This window comes from Mytilus galloprovincialis, chromosome 9 (genome assembly GCF_965363235.1).
Source record: "Mytilus galloprovincialis chromosome 9, xbMytGall1.hap1.1, whole genome shotgun sequence".
Lineage (NCBI taxonomy): Eukaryota > Metazoa > Mollusca > Bivalvia > Mytilida > Mytilidae > Mytilus > Mytilus galloprovincialis.
This window is the reverse complement of record NC_134846.1, coordinates 3325651-3345600: the sequence shown is the minus strand read 5'-3', so window position 1 is coordinate 3345600 and position 19950 is coordinate 3325651. Positions and strand designations below refer to the sequence as shown.

At 34.2% G+C, this 19950-nt stretch overlaps 1 protein-coding gene across 1 annotated transcript; it reads left to right on the top strand.

The window, feature by feature from the left end:
• Positions 1–2675: 2675 nt before the first annotated feature.
• On the top strand, positions 2676–19457 carry LOC143044271 (dehydrogenase/reductase SDR family member 11-like). Its single transcript, XM_076216207.1, has 7 exons — positions 2676–2833; positions 8495–8698; positions 9898–9992; positions 10680–10809; positions 11835–11924; positions 12800–12865; positions 19368–19457. Exons 1-7 carry the CDS (start codon positions 2702–2704, stop codon positions 19407–19409), a joined length of 759 nt encoding a protein of 252 aa, XP_076072322.1. The 5' UTR covers positions 2676–2701; the 3' UTR covers positions 19410–19457.
• Positions 19458–19950: the final 493 nt, after the last annotated feature.

Below are 19950 nucleotides of genomic sequence, written 5' to 3'. Positions count from 1 at the left end.
CTATGCGATTTTGGGCTTTGCTCATTGTTGAAGGCCGTGATGTGGCTTATGCAGATATTCTGTTGCTGTTAATTTCTGTGTCATTTGGTCTCTTGTGGAGAGTTGTCTCATTTGCAATCATATCCTTTCTTTTTTATATTCAAAACAAAATCTTTATAAGTATAGGTTTTAAGTAATTTGTGATAACAAAATCCCTGACTTGATAATTTACAGTAGTACAAACAATAGTACACAACACACAACAGTACAGTAGTACAAACAATAGTACACAACACACAACATAAACAAATAAAGACAGAGCATTATGAACTCCCGCCAAAACAGAGGGTGATCTTATTAGGTGCTCCTTTGTTTGAATGTTCCTTTGGCTTCCTTCCACTTTATTATCTGACAGCTATATATTAATTTATTATTGAATATAACGTAAATGTGACCTCTAGTATTGTGTTTAATTAACATAACAAAACGATAATATGTCAGAATCTCAACACGAATACATTAATTTAGCGATTAATACATGTACGTCTTTTTTTCCCGGAGGTTCTCAGCTTAATTATTATTCTAAATGCTTCTTCAGGGAACAACAGTTGTATAACAAAAAAATCATATCTTTGACTATCCTATATCTCATCAGCTTTTAATTGAAGATGTTTTCTTGGTCAATAAACATGTGAATCTTAACAATGCGTCTAATTAATTCATATTCAACTGAAGGTCTCAGCTGAAGGATTATTAGCGGTGTCTTGTATATACATAATGATGCCGACAATTATGTCTAAATTAAAGACAACGTTCAAACCTATGATTGCGTTGGATCTGCAACTTGTATACGTGTGTATGCAAAACTAAGTTTTTGGTAGAGGGATCTAAAAACAACATAAGCAACATTTTCTAAAAGACCAAAACAGTGAAAAAGTATTTCTTAACAAAACGTATTTGAATAGCAGGTCGAACAACTGATGTTCCTAAACCCTGCTGACTGCCACTAGCGATTGCCAAATAAACGGATCACCAGATGTAACAAAATGTATCAATTTACATATAATGATACACATGGATACAGTTTTACGATATGAAGTATTCTTTTTTGAATAAGGAAACGGATTAATATAACTTGTTTATATTTTTAAAATTAACTTTTGTCAACAAAAAGATAATTTCATGAATAATTTGTTATTTTCAAGAAAGTGATAATTGTTTAATAATTTAATTTCATTTGAGGTGACTTATAGGTCCATTGGGCCGGGTGTATTAATATTTATCATATATTAGGTATAGGAAGATGTGGTGTGAGTGCCAATGAGACAACTCTCAATCCAAATAACAATTTATTGTATGTTTATAATCTGTACATATTTACTACATATGTCACTATAACAAATAATTAACTTATTTGTATACATTTTGTAAGTTAGTAGCTTGTTTTCGGGTTTTATTAAATAATCGTTTGTATGTAAATGTCAATTTGTGTACATTATATTAAGCCTGCATGAATGTAACTAATAAAATAAAGTATGTTTACACTATAAAGCATGTTGTATCAAGCGCGGAGGCGCTACATTATAAAAATAAGCACACGGTCAACGCTTTGGCAGCAGTCTTTTTGCTCCAATTACTATTTTTCGGGGGTATCATTTGCGCCAAATTTTGTTTTGCAAATGTATCAATTGCGCCAATATTCGGAACTCATTTGCGCCAATTTACCTGTACACATATCTGTTATAAAGGTTAATGATTAATATATATTTATTCTTATTTTTGTCTTTAAAAGTATCATATGTTCGGAGACATTTCACCATGAAGATGAGCATTTGTAGAGTAATGAGTTAAAAAGCATTAGACAGTAAATGTACAGAGAGAGAATAAAACTTATTGCTTTGCTGAATATAAGTAAAGATATGCCTATAGAGAAGAAAATAGAACCTTTTGCTGATTATGATTTAGCCACATATGTTGATGACTTACCGCTTTGTTCCCACCATGCGTATGGACTTTATTATTTTAAGGAATTAATATGAACTGTTTTATGCATATATCATCCTTCAATGTTTGTGTTTTTGGACAATGAAGTGAAATTACAAGATACTACATACATTAAATTGGGAAGTACCAATGTATCAGCAGTAAGAAGAAGAAAAGGAAACATTTGCCATGTAAACTGCCAGTTCTAATCCGAATAAAGGAGTAGAAAAGTCATTTTTCTTCTAATTGGCGCAATCGTATGTTTTTTTGGTGCAAATGATACCATGTAATTTTAAAACATGTGGCGCAAACGTAGCATTGGAGAAAAAAGTTGTGGCGCAAAAGGACGCATTTTTGGCGCAAACAGATCTCTCCCAACGCTTTTAGCCTACAGCCCTATCAAGTTAGTACAACTAATTAGGAATACAGACGTTTGATTTGATTTGATAATATATATAAACATATATATACCTATTGCAACTTTTTTTAGACACTGACACATTGACATGATAGCAGTAATAAACTATTTTTTTGTTTTTCTAAATTTATAATAAAAAGGATATGCAGCATTTATTCTAAAAATTGAAGGTTTAAAAATGAGACTAAAATGTATAATATATAGTGTTGCGTTTTTGACCACCGTCAGTTTATATATCCTAACAGTATTTATCATTTAAACACGTAAAATAGAAGTGTCCGTGACCGATTCGAATTTTACCACAGTTCATTAATTAGAACAATGGAAAGGTGGGCAGGTCGAGTTGCTCTTGTCACCGGTGCCTCTGTTGGCATTGGTGCCGCTATTGTGCGACAGCTTGTTCAAAATGGCATGAAAGTTGTAGGCTGTTCAAGAAATATCGATAAAATTGAGGTATCGTATGAACATCTTTTATTTACACACACAATGTAAAATGTTGTACCTGTACACAAATTGTGTTACAGCAAGCTTATATATGTGGGTGTATTATCATACATGTAGATCTCGTGCTGGAAACTCCAACAAATAATCAATTATTTCGATAATGTATAGGCACGCACCAATGTTTTAAAAACTACATGTGTACATGTATGTGATATTTATACATCTATAGTCATGATAGTATATACAGATGTAAGAAGATCTGGTATTACTGCTACTGTCCATCCAAGTCATAATTTGTAAAAGTATGTATAGTCGTGTGAGTGAGGTGATTAAGATACACACCATTATAATGTTTGCCATTTTATACCACTTTGATATATTATCTTATAGCCATCATTATGGTAAAAGAAAGTTTATGTAATTTGTAACCATGGAAACATCATGATAGACGGTTTTTAAAAATTACTGCAATTGTGTTAAATTTGATATTGACGACAGAGAACATATATATATGTAGGATACATTAAACTTCAATTAACATAGCTACAGAAATACAATAACTGAGAAAAGAAGGATAGTTGTGTATTCAGAACAACGTTATATTGTACAAGAAATTTTTTTTTTAAAAAGATTTCTATTTAAAGAAACAAATTGCTTTATACTAGTAACTATAAAAATATCTGTTATTTTAAGATGGACTAATCAGTCAGGATTCTACTTCGTCAAAATTATCCCCCATTACGCCAGTTCATTTTCACAATCGTAGAAATGGAAGCCATTGTAGGGATGACGCGCTGCCAATTTTGCTCTTGGAAACCGATAAATTTATCCACATAGCACCATTACGATCCTTATTTGTCAGTTGTATTTTAAAAGACAAATGTATCAACTAGATAGTGAGCATCAGTTAATGATCTTGTCTGCATTCAATTTGATTTAACTTAAAACTGTTGTCTGATCGGTTGTCAGTTGGAATTGTTAAAAATTCATAAACATTTAAAAAAAAATCTAATTAAATATTTCGTGGAAGGGCAGACTAGATTTTTTTAGTGGTTGAAGACTATAAACCCTAGTTTTCACACAAAAAAAATTGTAATTTTTCGAAGATATATGCATTTTCATCATCCAACTTGAAAGACTGGTCAAGTACTTTTAGTAAAAAAAATAGCTATTCGAACACACCTACTATGTTTTTTGTGATTCATTAGATAGGTATTTCACTTGACCCATATATTTCATCTTTTAGTACTGTGATTGTTTTATGTTATAAAGTCTACCTGTAGCTTTGATATATAAAAATGATGGAATCTGAAGCGAGACGATGTATGAAATAGTCTTGCCTTGTGCGATATCAAGACAAAATATTCAACTCAAACACGCACTAACATAAAAAGGTACACCTGTTTTTCTGTTTTCGATACAATTGTTACCCATTTGTTGGATTTTTTTCTTGAGTAACATAATGGAAGGGCAGACACGAAAATTACTGAACCAATAGATTGATATGTTTCCGTCCGTGGTAATTTTTTTTAAATCGGAAGTTATGCATTTTCTTCATCCAACTTGAAAGATACCTATGTCGTCGACTTGATATCTAACTGTTCTGCTTAAATATGTACTAGATAAATTGAAAACTTATGCAAATTGTGTTTTTAGAATAAAACACTTCGTAATTGAGAAGAAAATTGTCATTTGATTTGTTACTATTAACTTTTTATCTCATAACCCTACGTGACCATATATAAACGTGATGAAGTGCAAATAATTTTTATTTTTTCTAATTTTTATATCTTCAACAGTTACTGTTCTTTACATGTAAATTGTTTGCACCAATAATATAAAGAGGGATACCAGAATATGATTCTCAAACAAACACACCACTGCTCGTACAATATGAGTTTAACCCAATAAATATGTAGTTTTTTTTAGCATACCTTTGTATGTCGTACTAAGTAAGGTCAGGCTTCGTCAATTTTATTTGTGATACTACTAGGTTCGTGTCTGTCTGTCAATTATGTACATACAATATTGACCTCATGGAGTTTTTCAATCGGCTGTCAAACCTACACTTAACAAATGATTGCATATAATTGGCTGTGCTGGATGTATAAATACATAGCCACGTCCAGTCCGAATGTGTTCGCATAAAATCTCGCAACAACACGGCCGACACTCGGCTAACCGAGCGATTGGTCGGTTATTCTATATTGAGTATGCGGCTATATGGGCGATTGGTCTGTTAATCGGGTTGGTTATACGTCTGTTAAGAGTAAAACGCTTAATTTAATGTTAAACTCTATTAAATATACAGATTTTTGGCATGTTATAAGAAACAAATAAAAAAAAGAAAAGTGTCTGACAAAATGATATCTATCATAGAACATTTTGCACTTGTAAAAACATTTCTTAGTCTGCGCAGTTTTCAGTAAAACTAAAAGGCGTCGCGCAAGTATGTAGTATTTATGCCTTTACCCATAGCAATTTTTTTAATAAAAGGCGAAACAAACAAATTTAGATATCATTTAAAGGACAAAAAATAGTACTGTGGTTCTAAAAAATAAATTGACATTAGTAAATATTTCATAATTGTAAAATAACGTGAGTAATATCACGTTTTAGTGAAAATTTTGGGAATAAAGTCTGTTAATGGGTGGGACAATTGAAATTGTGTCAGTTAAGAGTTATTTAGCCACGACAATAATTTTGCTACCTTTATATTTTCCCCTTGAAAAAGTTAAGAATGAGATGTTCCTGAATAAACAAAAATGACAATACGGTGCCACAGTATCCTAGAAAGAGCATTTTTATTTTTACTTTCTTTGCATTTTATTGAAGTGCGTGTCACTTCAATATAGCGTGATATGGATTGGCCTCTGGAATATACATGAATTTTTTATTGACGTTTTCAATCAGCCTTAATTTTTGTGTCTGTTCGAAGTAGTACGTTCTCAATTCCGACTGAAAGTGTCTTTCTAATACAACACAGGGTACACATAACGTGTTCGCGTTCACATATGAACATGATATTTGTCACTGGACGTTAAACCCTAATTCGTCAGCATCATCCAATTGGTTCTTTTCTTCTATTACTTAATCATATGTTGTTTACAAATTAAATCACTCTAAAGAAGTAAACGGAAAGGAGCGAATGCAGCTACATTTGGTTATTTAAAGTTTCAATTCATTTTATTCCGTTTAGTTCCTTTCTACAGAAGTGCAGAGGAGAACTACAGCTGTCTATGGTGGTCGGTGAAGTCCATTTCGCGTTTTCGCGATTTCGCCTTTCATATTCTATAGGGCGAAAACGCGAAATCGCGAAAAGGCGAAACCGCGAAGTCGAAAACGAGAAATCGGTTTCGCAGTTTCGCGTTTTCGACTTCGCAATTTCGCGTTTTCGCCATATAGAATATGTAAGGCGAAAACGCTTTAGCGCTCAAACGCAAAATGGCATTAACCTGCCACTATAGTTGTCCGCATGTAAACTTCTAGAATTTGTCACCAATATAAGTACATCGCAATCCGTTACTGTTTCAACAGCCATCGGTGTTTCATGTGAGACTGTGGTATTCTTAAACAAGTATTATTTTTCTTTCGTTTTTAGCAATGTATCACTCTCTATTGTCCTTATATATTATTCTATATTCGGTTTCCATCCAGATTCTCGTGTATACCATGAGGGTCCGGATTGGGGGTATTGTTTATTTTTGTATTCTTTAAATTGTTATGTCATTTTTTTCTACATTTTATTTATCTTACTCATTATTCTTTCTTTATTTTTCATATTTTGTCATCCCAATATATTTTACTTACTGATGTTAAGTTACATTACGACGTTTATCTCTGATTTATATACTGTTACCAATGTAGATGACAAATTTGTGTCATTCATGACATTTAAACAGAATCAACATGATATTTGTGATCACTCTTGGATGAAATTAATATTACTTTAATATTACACTTTTTGAAACCATTTTTATCAATTTTCAATTTCATGTGTTGTTTCCGTATATGTTATGTTTCATTGCTCATGTGTTGTTTTCGTATATTTTAGCCGCTCGTCTTGAGCCTACTCAATTGATCCGATTACACCCCATATAGCAATAAAATGCCATTCATAACTCTTAACAGACCAATTAACAGACCGGGTTTTATATATCCGACCCATTAACAGACCAGGTTTTAAATAAAGATTGATTTATGTCACCAAAATACAGATTTTCGTGTAGATTTTTCACACAATGATATCAATATGGTTAATAAACATAATGCCTTTCTTTTTTCGATGTTCAAAATATTGAATGCAAGTTAATTTAACCAATGTGTCATTTTGTGTACATTTTATGTGTGTAAAATGTGTATAAATTTATTGATGAGTAACCCGCCTTTTCATTTTATAGATCGTGCAACGAAGCTAGACAAATAATAAATACACCACTGAATTCAGTACATTGAATTGTTTTGTTAGACATGAATACTTTTTATGATGAAAATATATTTAGAAAGTTATACAATGAAACATGCTGAACTTTCAATGATTTTCTCGATAACACCTGATTAACAGACTTTAGCCAACCCGATTAACAGACCAACCGCCGATATAGCCGCATACTCAATATAGATTAACCGACCAATCTCTCGGTTAGCCGAGTGTCGGCCGTGAACAAATCTCTGAGGGGTCCGAAATGACCTTTTGCGGGCCATTATTTCTGCACCTATCGAAAACACACAAGTCAATGACAGACTTATCTTTTTTTTTTTTTTATTTATTGTTGATATGCATTACTCAATTTATTTCACTTGACTGGGCGGAGTTTAATCGCTTCGCTCATAATAAACCAGTCCATCTATAGATAGGTGTTTTAGAATAAACTCATCAATGAAGTGTCCAGTCATTCTTTTGTAAATTCCTTTGATGACACTGATAGGTGATTAGAAATCAGTTAATGATTAAAACGGCAATCATCCTTATCACACACATCTTCAAATAGACTGTCCTTATGCAAATTAAAACGGAAGCTCCGCCCGATCAGTTGAAATAACATTCGTAATACACGTTACAGAGTTCCCACCTCTTTTTCTCTGTCAATGGATGAATGGAAAACAAAAAACGCCATTAAAGAACATAAAATAAATATTGAAATAAAATTAGATAAATAAATAAATAATGACATGATTGTGCCCTCATGGTATATACGATATCCTTATAACGAAACCGCAAGTACAAACAACATTTTACAATAATTTTATAAAGCAGACAACTACTGAAAGCAAGCTCTGAAAACTCCAATCGGCTGATAATATTAAATTATACCTCCAAATACTCTAATATCATTGGTTGTACTCAGATAATATCCTACAGTTATGCCATCACCAGTACATAAATTATCGAAGTTTTTACAGCATATAAAAGGATATGTTTTATGTTTGTCAATGAGACAACCAACACCAGAGTTCAAATGAAGTGGATATTAGCAATTTTAAGCAACCGCACGACCATCAACAAATGAGAAAACACATACCGTATAGTCGGTTAGAAAAGGCCCCGTCATTAAAGATGTGAAACAGTGCAATTACTAACATACATGTATATAATATATAATGTCAATGCACTAAAACAGAAGGAGTGAGTCTTCTAACTATAAATAACATACTTGTTTTTTTATTCAGGCTCTTAAAACGGAATTATCATCTTCCAAAGGCCAAGTAATACCTGTGAGATGTGACCTAAAAAATGAACAAGACATTATTGATATGTTCACCATGATCAAACGAGATCTGGGTGGCGTAGATGTTTGTGTTAACAATGCTGGATTGGCACATGCAGCTCCGTTACTGAGTGGGGAAACAAAAGATTGGAGAGAAATGGTGGATGTAAGTTTTCGAATTTATAAACTAATTTGAAATCATTTAATGTTGGGTTAAATAAATTATGGCATTATTAAAGATCTTTCTTATTCGATTTTTTTTCTCTCACTGATATATAAATTCTAATACTACTGATACAATTAGATTCACTGTCAAAAATAATGAAAGATTGTCATTGTCATTTTCAATTTTAGATATGTCTATACAACGGTAATCGAAAATACTTAGTAAAGATCTAGGAGTTATACATTTGTCCGGGTGTAGCTTGCATAATCAATAATCCGTGTTAAAAAAAACTAGGAATGCAATTTGTAATCCTTTTTCTAGTTTTATTCTTTTTGTATGTGTTTAAAGTTAAAAATTAAATAACAAAAGTTCTGGCATTAAAGGCAAAATAAAAAGCTAAACCGAATGGAAAACAGCTGTCATATCCGTGACTTTGTACAGGCATTTTCTCCTGTAAAACAGTGTGGATTCAACCTCTAACTTGTATAACAATCATTATAAAATATAAATACTTTCTTTTTGGGGTTCTTCTTTGATTCCTTTGTAACGATAAGTTTCATTGGTCGGTCAAGTTAATGAATGGCTATTATTTATTTTGAATTTATTGAACCATAAAATTAATTTTTGACTCTTCACATTGAATTTCGTGGATTATGTAAAATGTGAAGAGTCAAAAATATTGAACCATAAATGAACCATAAATTCAAAATAAATTATTGCCATTCATTATAAATCAATTTCTATCAAAAATAAGGCTAAAAAAAACTTTTTATATTATTTATATTAACAATAACAATGTACACACATGTTGGCGTATGAAAAATAAAAAAGTAGTTCCGGTAAAAGTGGGCGTGTCGCCATAAAAATTGACAACATTGAAAATAAAAGTAATACTTTTAACCAATCAGAAGACAGTAAATACACCGTATTTATTTATTGATACTTGATGTGTAAATTCAAAGGAGTTCTTGCAATCATGAATGAAGCGTTGTTTGTCTATGTGAACAGTGTAACGCTCCTCATTCAATGGGCACGTATTTATAACAATTGTAATGAATGAAGGTACACTTTACATCGTAATATATTATGATACTTGTCGACGTCAATCTGATATTTTATACTCTCAAATTATTTTTTACCAATTATCGAAATGACATTTATAATAGAATATTCTTGATTGAGATTTTATAAAATTTCAGGTAAATATCATAGGGTTGACAATTTGTACAAGAGAAGCTGTCAAACAAATGAGGGAAAAAGGTGCAAATGATGGACATGTATTTCTGCTGAACAGGTTTGTCATAAAATGTATATCACACTATTTCGTTAGAAACATTCACACAGCAGCAATTTTAATACATGAACCTATAGCTAAATTGAAACGATCGTATTGTTGATAAATATTTATCAGAAATAATTATAATGTTATCTTTGAAACATCCGAAAAATAAAAATAAAAAATTCTCTTTCATATCTCTCGATCTTTCTCTTGAACACCGTTGTCAGACGTATTGGATTTTGCTAAAGTTTCAAAACGAAGTGTTATATGAAGAGGTCAGTATTACGTTCAGTGGCGGATACAAGAGGTTGGAGAGGCTGTTTTGAGAGTTGGAACCCCCTGTTTTGACGATCAATGATTTTGAATGGAGGCATATAGTCGGAAACTTAAGCCCCCTTTTAATAATTAGATATAGGAAGATGTGGTATGAGTGCCAATGAGACAACTCTCCATCCAAATAACAATTTATAAAAGTAAACCATTATAGGTCAAAGTATGGCTTTAAACACGGAGCCTTGGCTCACACCGAACAGCAAGCTATAAAGGGCCCCAAAATTAGTAATGTTAAACCATTCAAATGGGAAAACCAACGGTCTAATCTATTTAAAAATAATGTCTGGATCCGCACCTGACGTTGCAGTAAGCAGATACATTGTCTATAGTGACTCATACTAATTAGAAAATGTACTATTCTCTTTTTAGTATGTCTGGTCATCGAGTTATCCCTTCCGCTAATGGACATTTTTATTCAGCTACCAAATATGCTGTGACTGCTCTCGGAGAAGGTATCAGACACGAACTTCGAGAAATGAAATCACAAATAAGAATCACGGTAATTAAAATAAAGAAAAGGTTTATTTAACATAAATACATAAATGTTGAAATAAGAAAATGTGGTATGATTCAATGCTAGTCTGCCAAAAGATACAACTCATTGGGTATTTGGATTTTGGTATTTTATTCGTTTTTACTTTTAAGTATATAATATAATTATATATTATTGTGCTACTGATTTCAGTTTACTTGTAGGTACTACTAACTAACTCTTCTTGTATATATGAAAAAAAAATGTTTTTAAGTTATGATTGTCAATATGTTGTTGGTATTTTCCCTGCCTCTTCGAATGCAATATTAGTAATTTTAGATCATGGTTTCATAAAAGTCGAGGTTAGAAATTTTGTCATAGATAACTGCAACTATGAACACTTCAAAACACATACAATCAATTTCAGGCTGTGTACTTATTCTGGTAAATTTAGTAGCTCCCTTATAATCGTTCAAGTATATACCTTGTCTACCCTTCACTACAAGGTCAGTCAGAAACATATTAAAGACTGGAAGTAGACGGTCTTATTAAACAAGTGCTCTGCACTATTCAAGCTTAAATTTACCAAATTGGTTACATACAGTGTTATACTTAAAAACATCGCACTTCCGGTTGTATTATTTCTTGATGATGGGTATCCTGAAAGACGGGATATTTTGGCCCCTATACAGGTCAATAAGTCTTTATTCTTATTTTGTAAACTGCTAGACCGTTTGCACATGTTGAAAGTCAGGCAATCTGCTATAAGGGTGACCATGGTTCTGAACTTTGTGCTCAACTTCCAAATCATGAGCTTGATATTTGTGATGAGATTGTACACACTCTTTTTTTCTTGTGTATTCTTAGATATGCATTATCAAGTCTTGACACTTGCGTTGTGCATCCATGTGTATGATGTTTAAATAAATGGATGAATTAGGTACTATTTTCTGCACTGGCATCAAAAGAAAATTTAACAATATGAATAATGATAACATAAGGTTGTCCCTTTGCATTTTGCTTGTGCTTCAATTTAATATATTTTATTACAGTCGATCAGTCCTGGTCTAGTTGAAACAGAGTTTGCACAAAGGATGCAGAAAAGTGAGGAAAAAGCTAAGGCGTTATATTCAAGTATAAAGGTATGATTATAACGTTATCAAGTTATAACACTTAAAAGGATACGTGTTTCATACAATATGGATACATTTTGTCTTATTGCAAATCATACTACACCCCCCCCCCCCCATTTTCATCTTTCGGCTACTTAAAGTACATAGGCTTTGTCACAATGACAGTACTTTGACCGATAATTGATGACTTTTGATACATTGTGGCTTAGATGGAGAAATGTCTCATTGGCACTCATACAACTTCAACATCTTATTTTTATTAAACAAACTGTATTGTTGCAAGTTTTCGAAACTTGGTCCATTGACTTTCGGATTGTCAATCTGTTGCATAGTGAAAACGCTTTCATCCTTCATCGGATACTGTGATCTGACACCATGGAATTAATTATTGCAACAACAGGAGTATTTTACCGGAACAAAACTGAAATGACCGTAAATTGCTACTTGATTTATTTATGGAATCCTGTTAAAGAATAACGCATTTTATGACAGTAAACACAGTCATCAGTACTTATATCATGTCTTCTTTATACATTGTTTGTCAGATATATTATGTAAACTGTCAAATACCTTCATTAACATGAAATACATTCTATTATTTAAACCATGAATTTCAGAGTGTTTTATTTATTTATTGGCCATTAATCAACGAAAAAATAATTAAAAATATTTAAAAAAAACTAGTTTCATTTGACATCTGAAAAACCTTTGCTGTTTTTATTTTCAATTTTGCTGTTGTTTCAAAGATTTTTTTAAATACTTGTGACTGACTGAAATTAAATTTTGATGTTTTAAAAGGAAGAAAGGTTTGAATTACAAGTACATATACTCATTATAGATGCATACATAGTATATGTATACTTGGACCTCATACTCCTTTTCAGTGTCTCCAAGCCGATGATATAGCAGATGCTTTAGTCTATGCCTTAAGTGCTCCAGCACATGCCCAGGTTAGTAGTCTATGTCTTAAGTGCTCCAGCACATGCTCAGGTAAGTAGTCTATGCCTTAAGTGCTCCAACACATGCCAAGGTTGGTAGTCTTTGCCTTAAGTGCTCCAGCACATGTCCAGGTTAGTAGTCTATGCATTAAGTGCTCATCACATGCTCAGGCTAGTAGTCTATGCCTTAAGTGCTCATCACATGCTCAGGCTAGTAGTCTATGCCTTAAGTGCTCCATGCCATCCTCAAATTATTAGTCTAGGGATTAAGTGCTCATCACATGCTCAGACTAGTTGTCTTTGTCTTAAGTGCTCCATCAATTGCTCAGCTTAGTAGTCTATGCCTTAAGTGCTTCATCACATGCCCAGGTTCATTGTCTATGCGTTGATTGCTCCATCACATGCTCAGCTTAGTAATTATGCATTAAGCGCTCATCACATTCTCAGTTTAGTAGTCTATGCTTTAATTGCTCCATCACATGCTCAGGCTAGTTGGGTCAATATCTTTAATTGTTTTTACATAGGCGGTAATGGTAACGTTTTTTTCCTGTAGCTCAGTCCATATCGTAAACTTGAATATGTATGATAGCTCTTTTCAAAGCTGTGACATTTTCACATATGTGGTTAAATTTTCGGGGTACGAAGTGAGATTACTTTTTCCGTAAATTAGCAAACCCCGAACATCCTTTTGTGATGCGGCTCCTTGTGGTAAAATATCCCCTTTTTAACACAATCAGTTATTTGAAAATTTAATACTTTGAACACATTCAATAGCTCCATAGTTTTAACACATTTATTCTATGTTCCTCTACTTTCCTAATCAACACAAATAATTCAGTTCAGTCATTTGTTAAAAATAGAAACATGTCCAATATCACTACACAGAGATTTTTTCTTTACACGTGACTTTTGAGTTCCTCATTTCGAGGCGCATTAGGGATGTTGTCCCAGTTGTATATGCCTTAAATGCTCAATGACATGCTCAAGTTAGTAGTCTATGCCTTAAGTGCTCTATCACATGTTCAGGCTAATTGTCTATGTCTTAAATGCTTCATCAAATGCTCAGCTTAGTAGACTATGCCTTTAGGGCTCCAACACATGCCCAGCTTAGTAGTCTATGCATTTAGTGCTCCATCAAATGCTCATCTTAGTAGTCTATGCCTTAAGTGCTCAATCACATGCTCTGGTTGGTAGTATATGCCATAAGTTCTCATCACATGCTCAGGTTAAAGGTTTATGCCTTAAGTGCTCATCACATGCTCAGCTTAGTAGTCTATGCCTTCAGTGCTCATCACATGCTCAGGCTAGTTGTTTTCGTCTTAAGTGGTCCATCACATGCTCAGACTAGTTGTCTGTCTTAAGTGCTCTATGACATGCTCAGCTTAGTAGTATATGCCTTTAGTGCTCCAGCACATGCTCAGGTAAGTAGTCTTTGTCTTAAGTGCTCATCACATGCTCAGGGTAGTAGTCTATGCCTTTAGTGCTCATTACATGCTCAGGTTAGTAGTCTATGCCTTAAGTGTTCATCACATGCCCAGGTTAGAAGTCTATGCCTTGAGTGCCCATCACATGCTCAGGTTAGACGTCTATACCTTAAGTGCTAAAGCACATGCTCAAGATAATGGTCTATACCATAAGTGCTCCATTACATGTTCAGCTAAGTAGTCTATGCCTAAAGTGCTCCAGCACAAACTCAGATTATTAGTCTAGGCATTAAGTGCTCATCACATGCCAAGGCTAGTTGTCTATGTCTTAAGTGCTCTATGACATGCTTAGTTTAGTAGTCTATGCCTTAAGTGCGCTTTACATGCTCATGCTAGTTGTTTTCGTCTTAAGTGCTCCATCAAATGTTCAGCTTAGTAGTCTATGCCTGAAGTACTCCTTCATATGCTCAGGTTGATAATCTATGCTTTAAGTGCTCCATCACATGCTCAGCTTAGTAGTCTATGCCTTAATTGCTCCGACACATGCTCAGGTTAGTAGTCTATGCCTTAAGTGTTCATCACATGCTCAGCTTAGTTGTATATGCCTTAAGTGTTCCATGACATGCTCAGGTTAGTAGTCTATGCTTTGATTGATCCTTCACATTCTCAGGCTAATTGTCTATGTCTTAAGTGCTCCATCACATGCTCTGGTTTGTAGTATATGCCTAAGTGCTCCATCACATGCTCAGCTATAGTAGTATATGCCTTAAGTGCTTCATCACATGCTCAGGTTAGTAGTCTATGCCTTTAATGCTCCAGTACATTCTCAGCTTAGTAGTCTATTCCTGTAGTGCTCCAGCAAATGCTCAGCTTAGTAGTATTTGCCCCAACTGTTCTATCTCATGCTCAGGTTAATAGTAAAATTATGCCTTAAGTGTTCCATGACTTCCTCAGATTATTAGTCTATGCATTAAAAGTTCATCACGTGCTCAGGCTAGTTGTCTATGTCTTTAGTGTTCATGACATGCTCAGGCTAGTAGTATATGCCTTAAGTGTTCATCACATGTTCGGCTAAGTAGTTTATGCCTTAAGTGCTCCATCAAATGCTCAACTAAGTAGTCTATGCCTTAAGTGCTCCATCACATCCTCAGTTTTAGTAGTATATGCCTAAAGTGCTCCATCACATGCTCAATTTAGTAGCCTTTAGTTTTCCAGCACATGCTCAGCTTAGTAGTCTATGCCTTTAGTGCTCCAGCACATGCTCAGATTTAGTAGTATATGTCTTAAGTGTTCATCACATGCTCATGTTAGTAGTCTTTGCCTTTAGTTCTCCAGCACATGCTCATGTTAGTAGTAAATGCTTTAAGTGCTCTATCTCATGCTCAGGTTAGTAGTATAATTATGCCTTAAGTGCTACAGCACAGGCTCAAATTAATAGTATATGCCTTAAATGCTCCATGACTTCCTCAGATTATTAGTCTATGCATTAAGTCCTCCATCAAATGCTCAGCTTAGTAGTCTATGCCTTAAGTGCTCCATCACATGCTCTGGTTTGTAGTATATGTGCTCCAGCACATGCTCAGGTCACATGCTCAGGTCAGTAATCTATCCATTAAGTGCCATAGCACATACTCAGGTAAGTAGTTTATACCATAAGTGCTCCATCACATGCTCAGCTAAGTAGTCTATACCTTGAGTGCTCCATGACATCCTCAGATTATTAGTGTATGCCTTAAGTGCTCATCACATGCTCAAGCTAGTTGTCTATGTCTTTAGTGCTCCATCATATGCTCAGATTGAAAGTCTATGCTTTAAGTGCTCCATCTAATGCTCATCTTAGTAGTTATGCATTTAGTGCTCATCACATGCTCGTGTTAGTAGTCTATTCCTTAATTACTCCATCACATGCTCAGGTTAGAAGCCTATGCCTTAAGTGCTAATCACATGCTCAGGCTAGTTGTGTATGTTTTAAGTGCTCTATGACATGCTCAATTTAGTAGTCGATGTCTTAAGTGCTCATCACGTGCTCATGCTAGCTGTTTTCGTCTTAAGTGCTCCATCAAATGTTCAGCTTAGTAGTCTTTGCCTGAAGTGCTCAATCTCGTGCTCAGGTTGATAGTCTATGCTATAAGTGCTCCATCACTTACTCAGCTTAGTAGTTATGCATTTATTGATCATCATATGCTCAGCTTAGTAGTCTATGCCTCAATGGCTCCATCACATGCTCAGGTTAGATGTCTATGCCTTAAGTGCTCAGCTTAGTTGTATATGCCTTAAGAGCTCCATGACATGCTCAGGTTAGTAGTCTATGCCTCAATTGCTGTATCACATTCTCATGCTCATTGTCTATGTCTTAAGTGCTTCATCTAATCCTCAGCTTAGTAAACTGTGCCTAAAGGGCTCAATCGCATGCTCAGCTTAGTAGTGTATGCCTTAAGTGCTCCATGACATTCTCAGATAATAAGTATGCTTTAAGTGTCATCACATGCTCAGCATAGTCGTCTTTGCCTTAAATGCTCCATCAAATGCTCAGCTTAGAAGTCATGCCTTAAGTGCTCCATCACATTCTCACTTTAGTAGTCTATGCCTTAAGTGCTCATTACATGCTCAGGTAAGTAGTCTATGCTTTAAGTGCCCCATGACATGCTCAGCTTAGTAGTCTATGCCTTATGTGCTCAATCAAATACTCAGCTTAGTAGTCTATGCCTTAAGAGCTCCATCACATGCTCAGGGTAATTGTCTATGCCTTTAGTGCTCCATCACATGCTCTTGTTTGTAGTATATACCTTACGTGCTCCATCACATGCTCAGCTTTAGTAGTTTATGCCTTAAGTGCTCCATCACATGCTCAGGTTAGTAGTCTATGCCTTTAGTGCTCTAGTACATTCTTAGGTTAGTCGTTTATGCCTTTAGTGCTCCAGCACATGCTCAGCTTATTAGTCTATGCCTCAAGTGTTCTAACTCATGCTCAGGTTAGTATTAAAATTATGCCTTTAGTGCTCCAGCACCGACCCAAGTTAGTAGTATATACCTTAAGTGCTCCATGATTCCTCAGATTATTGTCTATGCATTTAAAGCTCATCACATGCTCAGGCTAGTAATCTATGCCTTAAGTGCTCAATCAAATGCTCAGCTTAGTAGTCAATGCCTTAAGTGCTCAACCATATGCTCTGGTTTATAGTTTATGCTTTAAGTGCTCCATCCCATGCTCAGCTGTAGTAGTATGTGCCTTAAGTGCTTCATCACATGCTCAGGTTAGTAGTCTATGCCTTTAGTGCTCAAGCAAATGCTCAGCTTAGTAGTATATGCCTCAAGTGCTCTATCTCATGCTCAGGTTAGTAGTATAATCATGTGCTCCATGACATGCTCAGGCTAGTAGTATATGCCTTAAGTGCTCCATGACTTACTCAGATTATTAGTTTATACATTTAGTGCTCCATCAAATGCTCAGCTTAGTAGTCTATGCCCTAAGTGCTCCATCACATTCTCTGGTTTGTAGTATATGCCTTAAATGCTCCATCACATGCTCAGCTTTAGTAGTCTATGCCTCAAGTGCTCCATCACATGCTCAGGTTAAAAGTCTAGGCATTAAGTGCATCAGCAAAATGTTCAGCTTAGTAGTCTCTGCCTTAAGTGCTCCATGAGCTTAGTAGTATATGCCTCAAGTGCTCTATCTCATGCTCAAGTTAGTAGTCTATGCCTTAAGTGCTCCAGCACAAGCTCAAGTTAGTAGTATTAGCCTTAAGTGCTCCATGACTTCCTCAGATTATTAGTCTATGCAGTAAGTGCTCATCACATGCTCAGGCTAGTTGTCTATGTCTTAGACATGCTCATGTTAGTAGTCTATGCCTTATATACTCCAGCACATATCGGTTTGTATAGCCCTTAAACCAGGTTCAACCCATCATTTTTTCTTAAAATTTCCTGTAACAAGTCAGAAATATGACAGTTGTTATCGAAAAGTTCCTCTCTATGTTAGAGGTCTTTTTTCTTCACTTGAGAGTTCCTGTTGTTCGTTTGTTTTCCTCTTATAGTTATGTGTTTCTATCGGGTTTTTTATTTTGTAAACCGGATGTGTTTACTCGCTATTGATTTATAACCACGGATAACTGAACGATATAATTCTATTATTTGGACAACTGATGTTTAAATGTCATAAACTAATTCAGAAGATGGAAATCAGGACATAGAAAAAAGTATGGAATCACATGAAATCCAAATTAAGTGAGACCGTGTGCGCCATCAGCGTAAGCATCTTATGCGCTTCAGGTAATATCAAATGGGGATAGCGGTGGCGTGCGATCTATGACAAAATGTTTTGTTAAATTAGACACCTGGTTTAAAGATCAACCAATTTGTGATGGCAACCAAATAACGCGCGGATTTTGGTCGTTCGTTAATAGAAAATGTTTTTGATTCGCCTGCAAGTTCGGAGCTTTCGTTTGATATTCGATTTTGCAATTAATTTTTCAAAGTTAAATTCTCATCTTAACATGAATATTTGTTGTTATTTCAGAGTAAGTACTCCGTGTATATCCATAGTCTATATACTATTTTCTATGTTTCCTTTTCATGCTTTTGTAATATCTTTCCTTTCATAATAACATTTTATAATTATTAAATTTTGCGTTTATAACAATGACAACAACGTGTTCATGGATATAACATTTTTATGGGTATTTTTTTTTTAATAACGCTCGATCAAATGAATCAACAACAAATGGAAGCTTTTAACGACCTTGACTGGCTATACATCTAATACGGAAAAAACGAATGAATGAACTCTGTCAATGATTCCAGTCTCGCATCTTTTTGAGATCTTGATATTCCCTTGTTTTAGTTTGTGATCTTGATGTGTATTCTCCGTAACTATTCATTATATTTGAGTGTTTGTAAACAAATGTTTCATTGAATATAGAAGTACCACTGTGCAGTTTGATACACATTGGTGTTTAAATTTACCATTTGTTTAAGTTTACATGTTTGATGTTGATGTTGAATGAGGTAAAACACGATGCACAATCAAAACTTAAAATCACGATACATTTGTTAATTTGTATATAATGTTATATTTTCTTGATTTTTTACAGATACACGACATTTTGTTACGTCCAACAGACCAAGTGAGCTAATCTGTGTCTACAACTTTTAAATTTATAATAATACAATTTCCACATTAATTGTTATTTTCATTATTTTACATGTGGAGTAGGATCTGCTTACCCTTCCGGAGCACCTGAGATCACCCCTAGTTTTTGGTGTGGTTCGTGTTGTTTATTCTTTATTTTTCTATGTTGTGTCATGTGTACTATTGTTTGTCTGTTTGTCTTTTTCATGTTTAGCCATGGCGTTGTCAGTTTATTTTCTATTTATGAGTTTGACTGTCTCTTTGGTATCTCTCGTTCCTCTTTTCTTGCTATTGCTTTTTTATTTTATTTATATGCTAACATTTAAACAGCTTGGTACAATGAACAAAGTTAATTACGAATAAACATTTATTTAATATCAAAGCAGTTATTTTTACATTTTTAAAGAAACAGAATATAAGGGCGTTGCTAATATTTTAACTGTAAACCAGCTCATTTCATAAATTAACTGTTCTTTACTAATTAAGGTCTTCCTCTCATTGAGGAATGACCTTATTGTTTTTCTAATGTTTTTTAAGGTCTATCC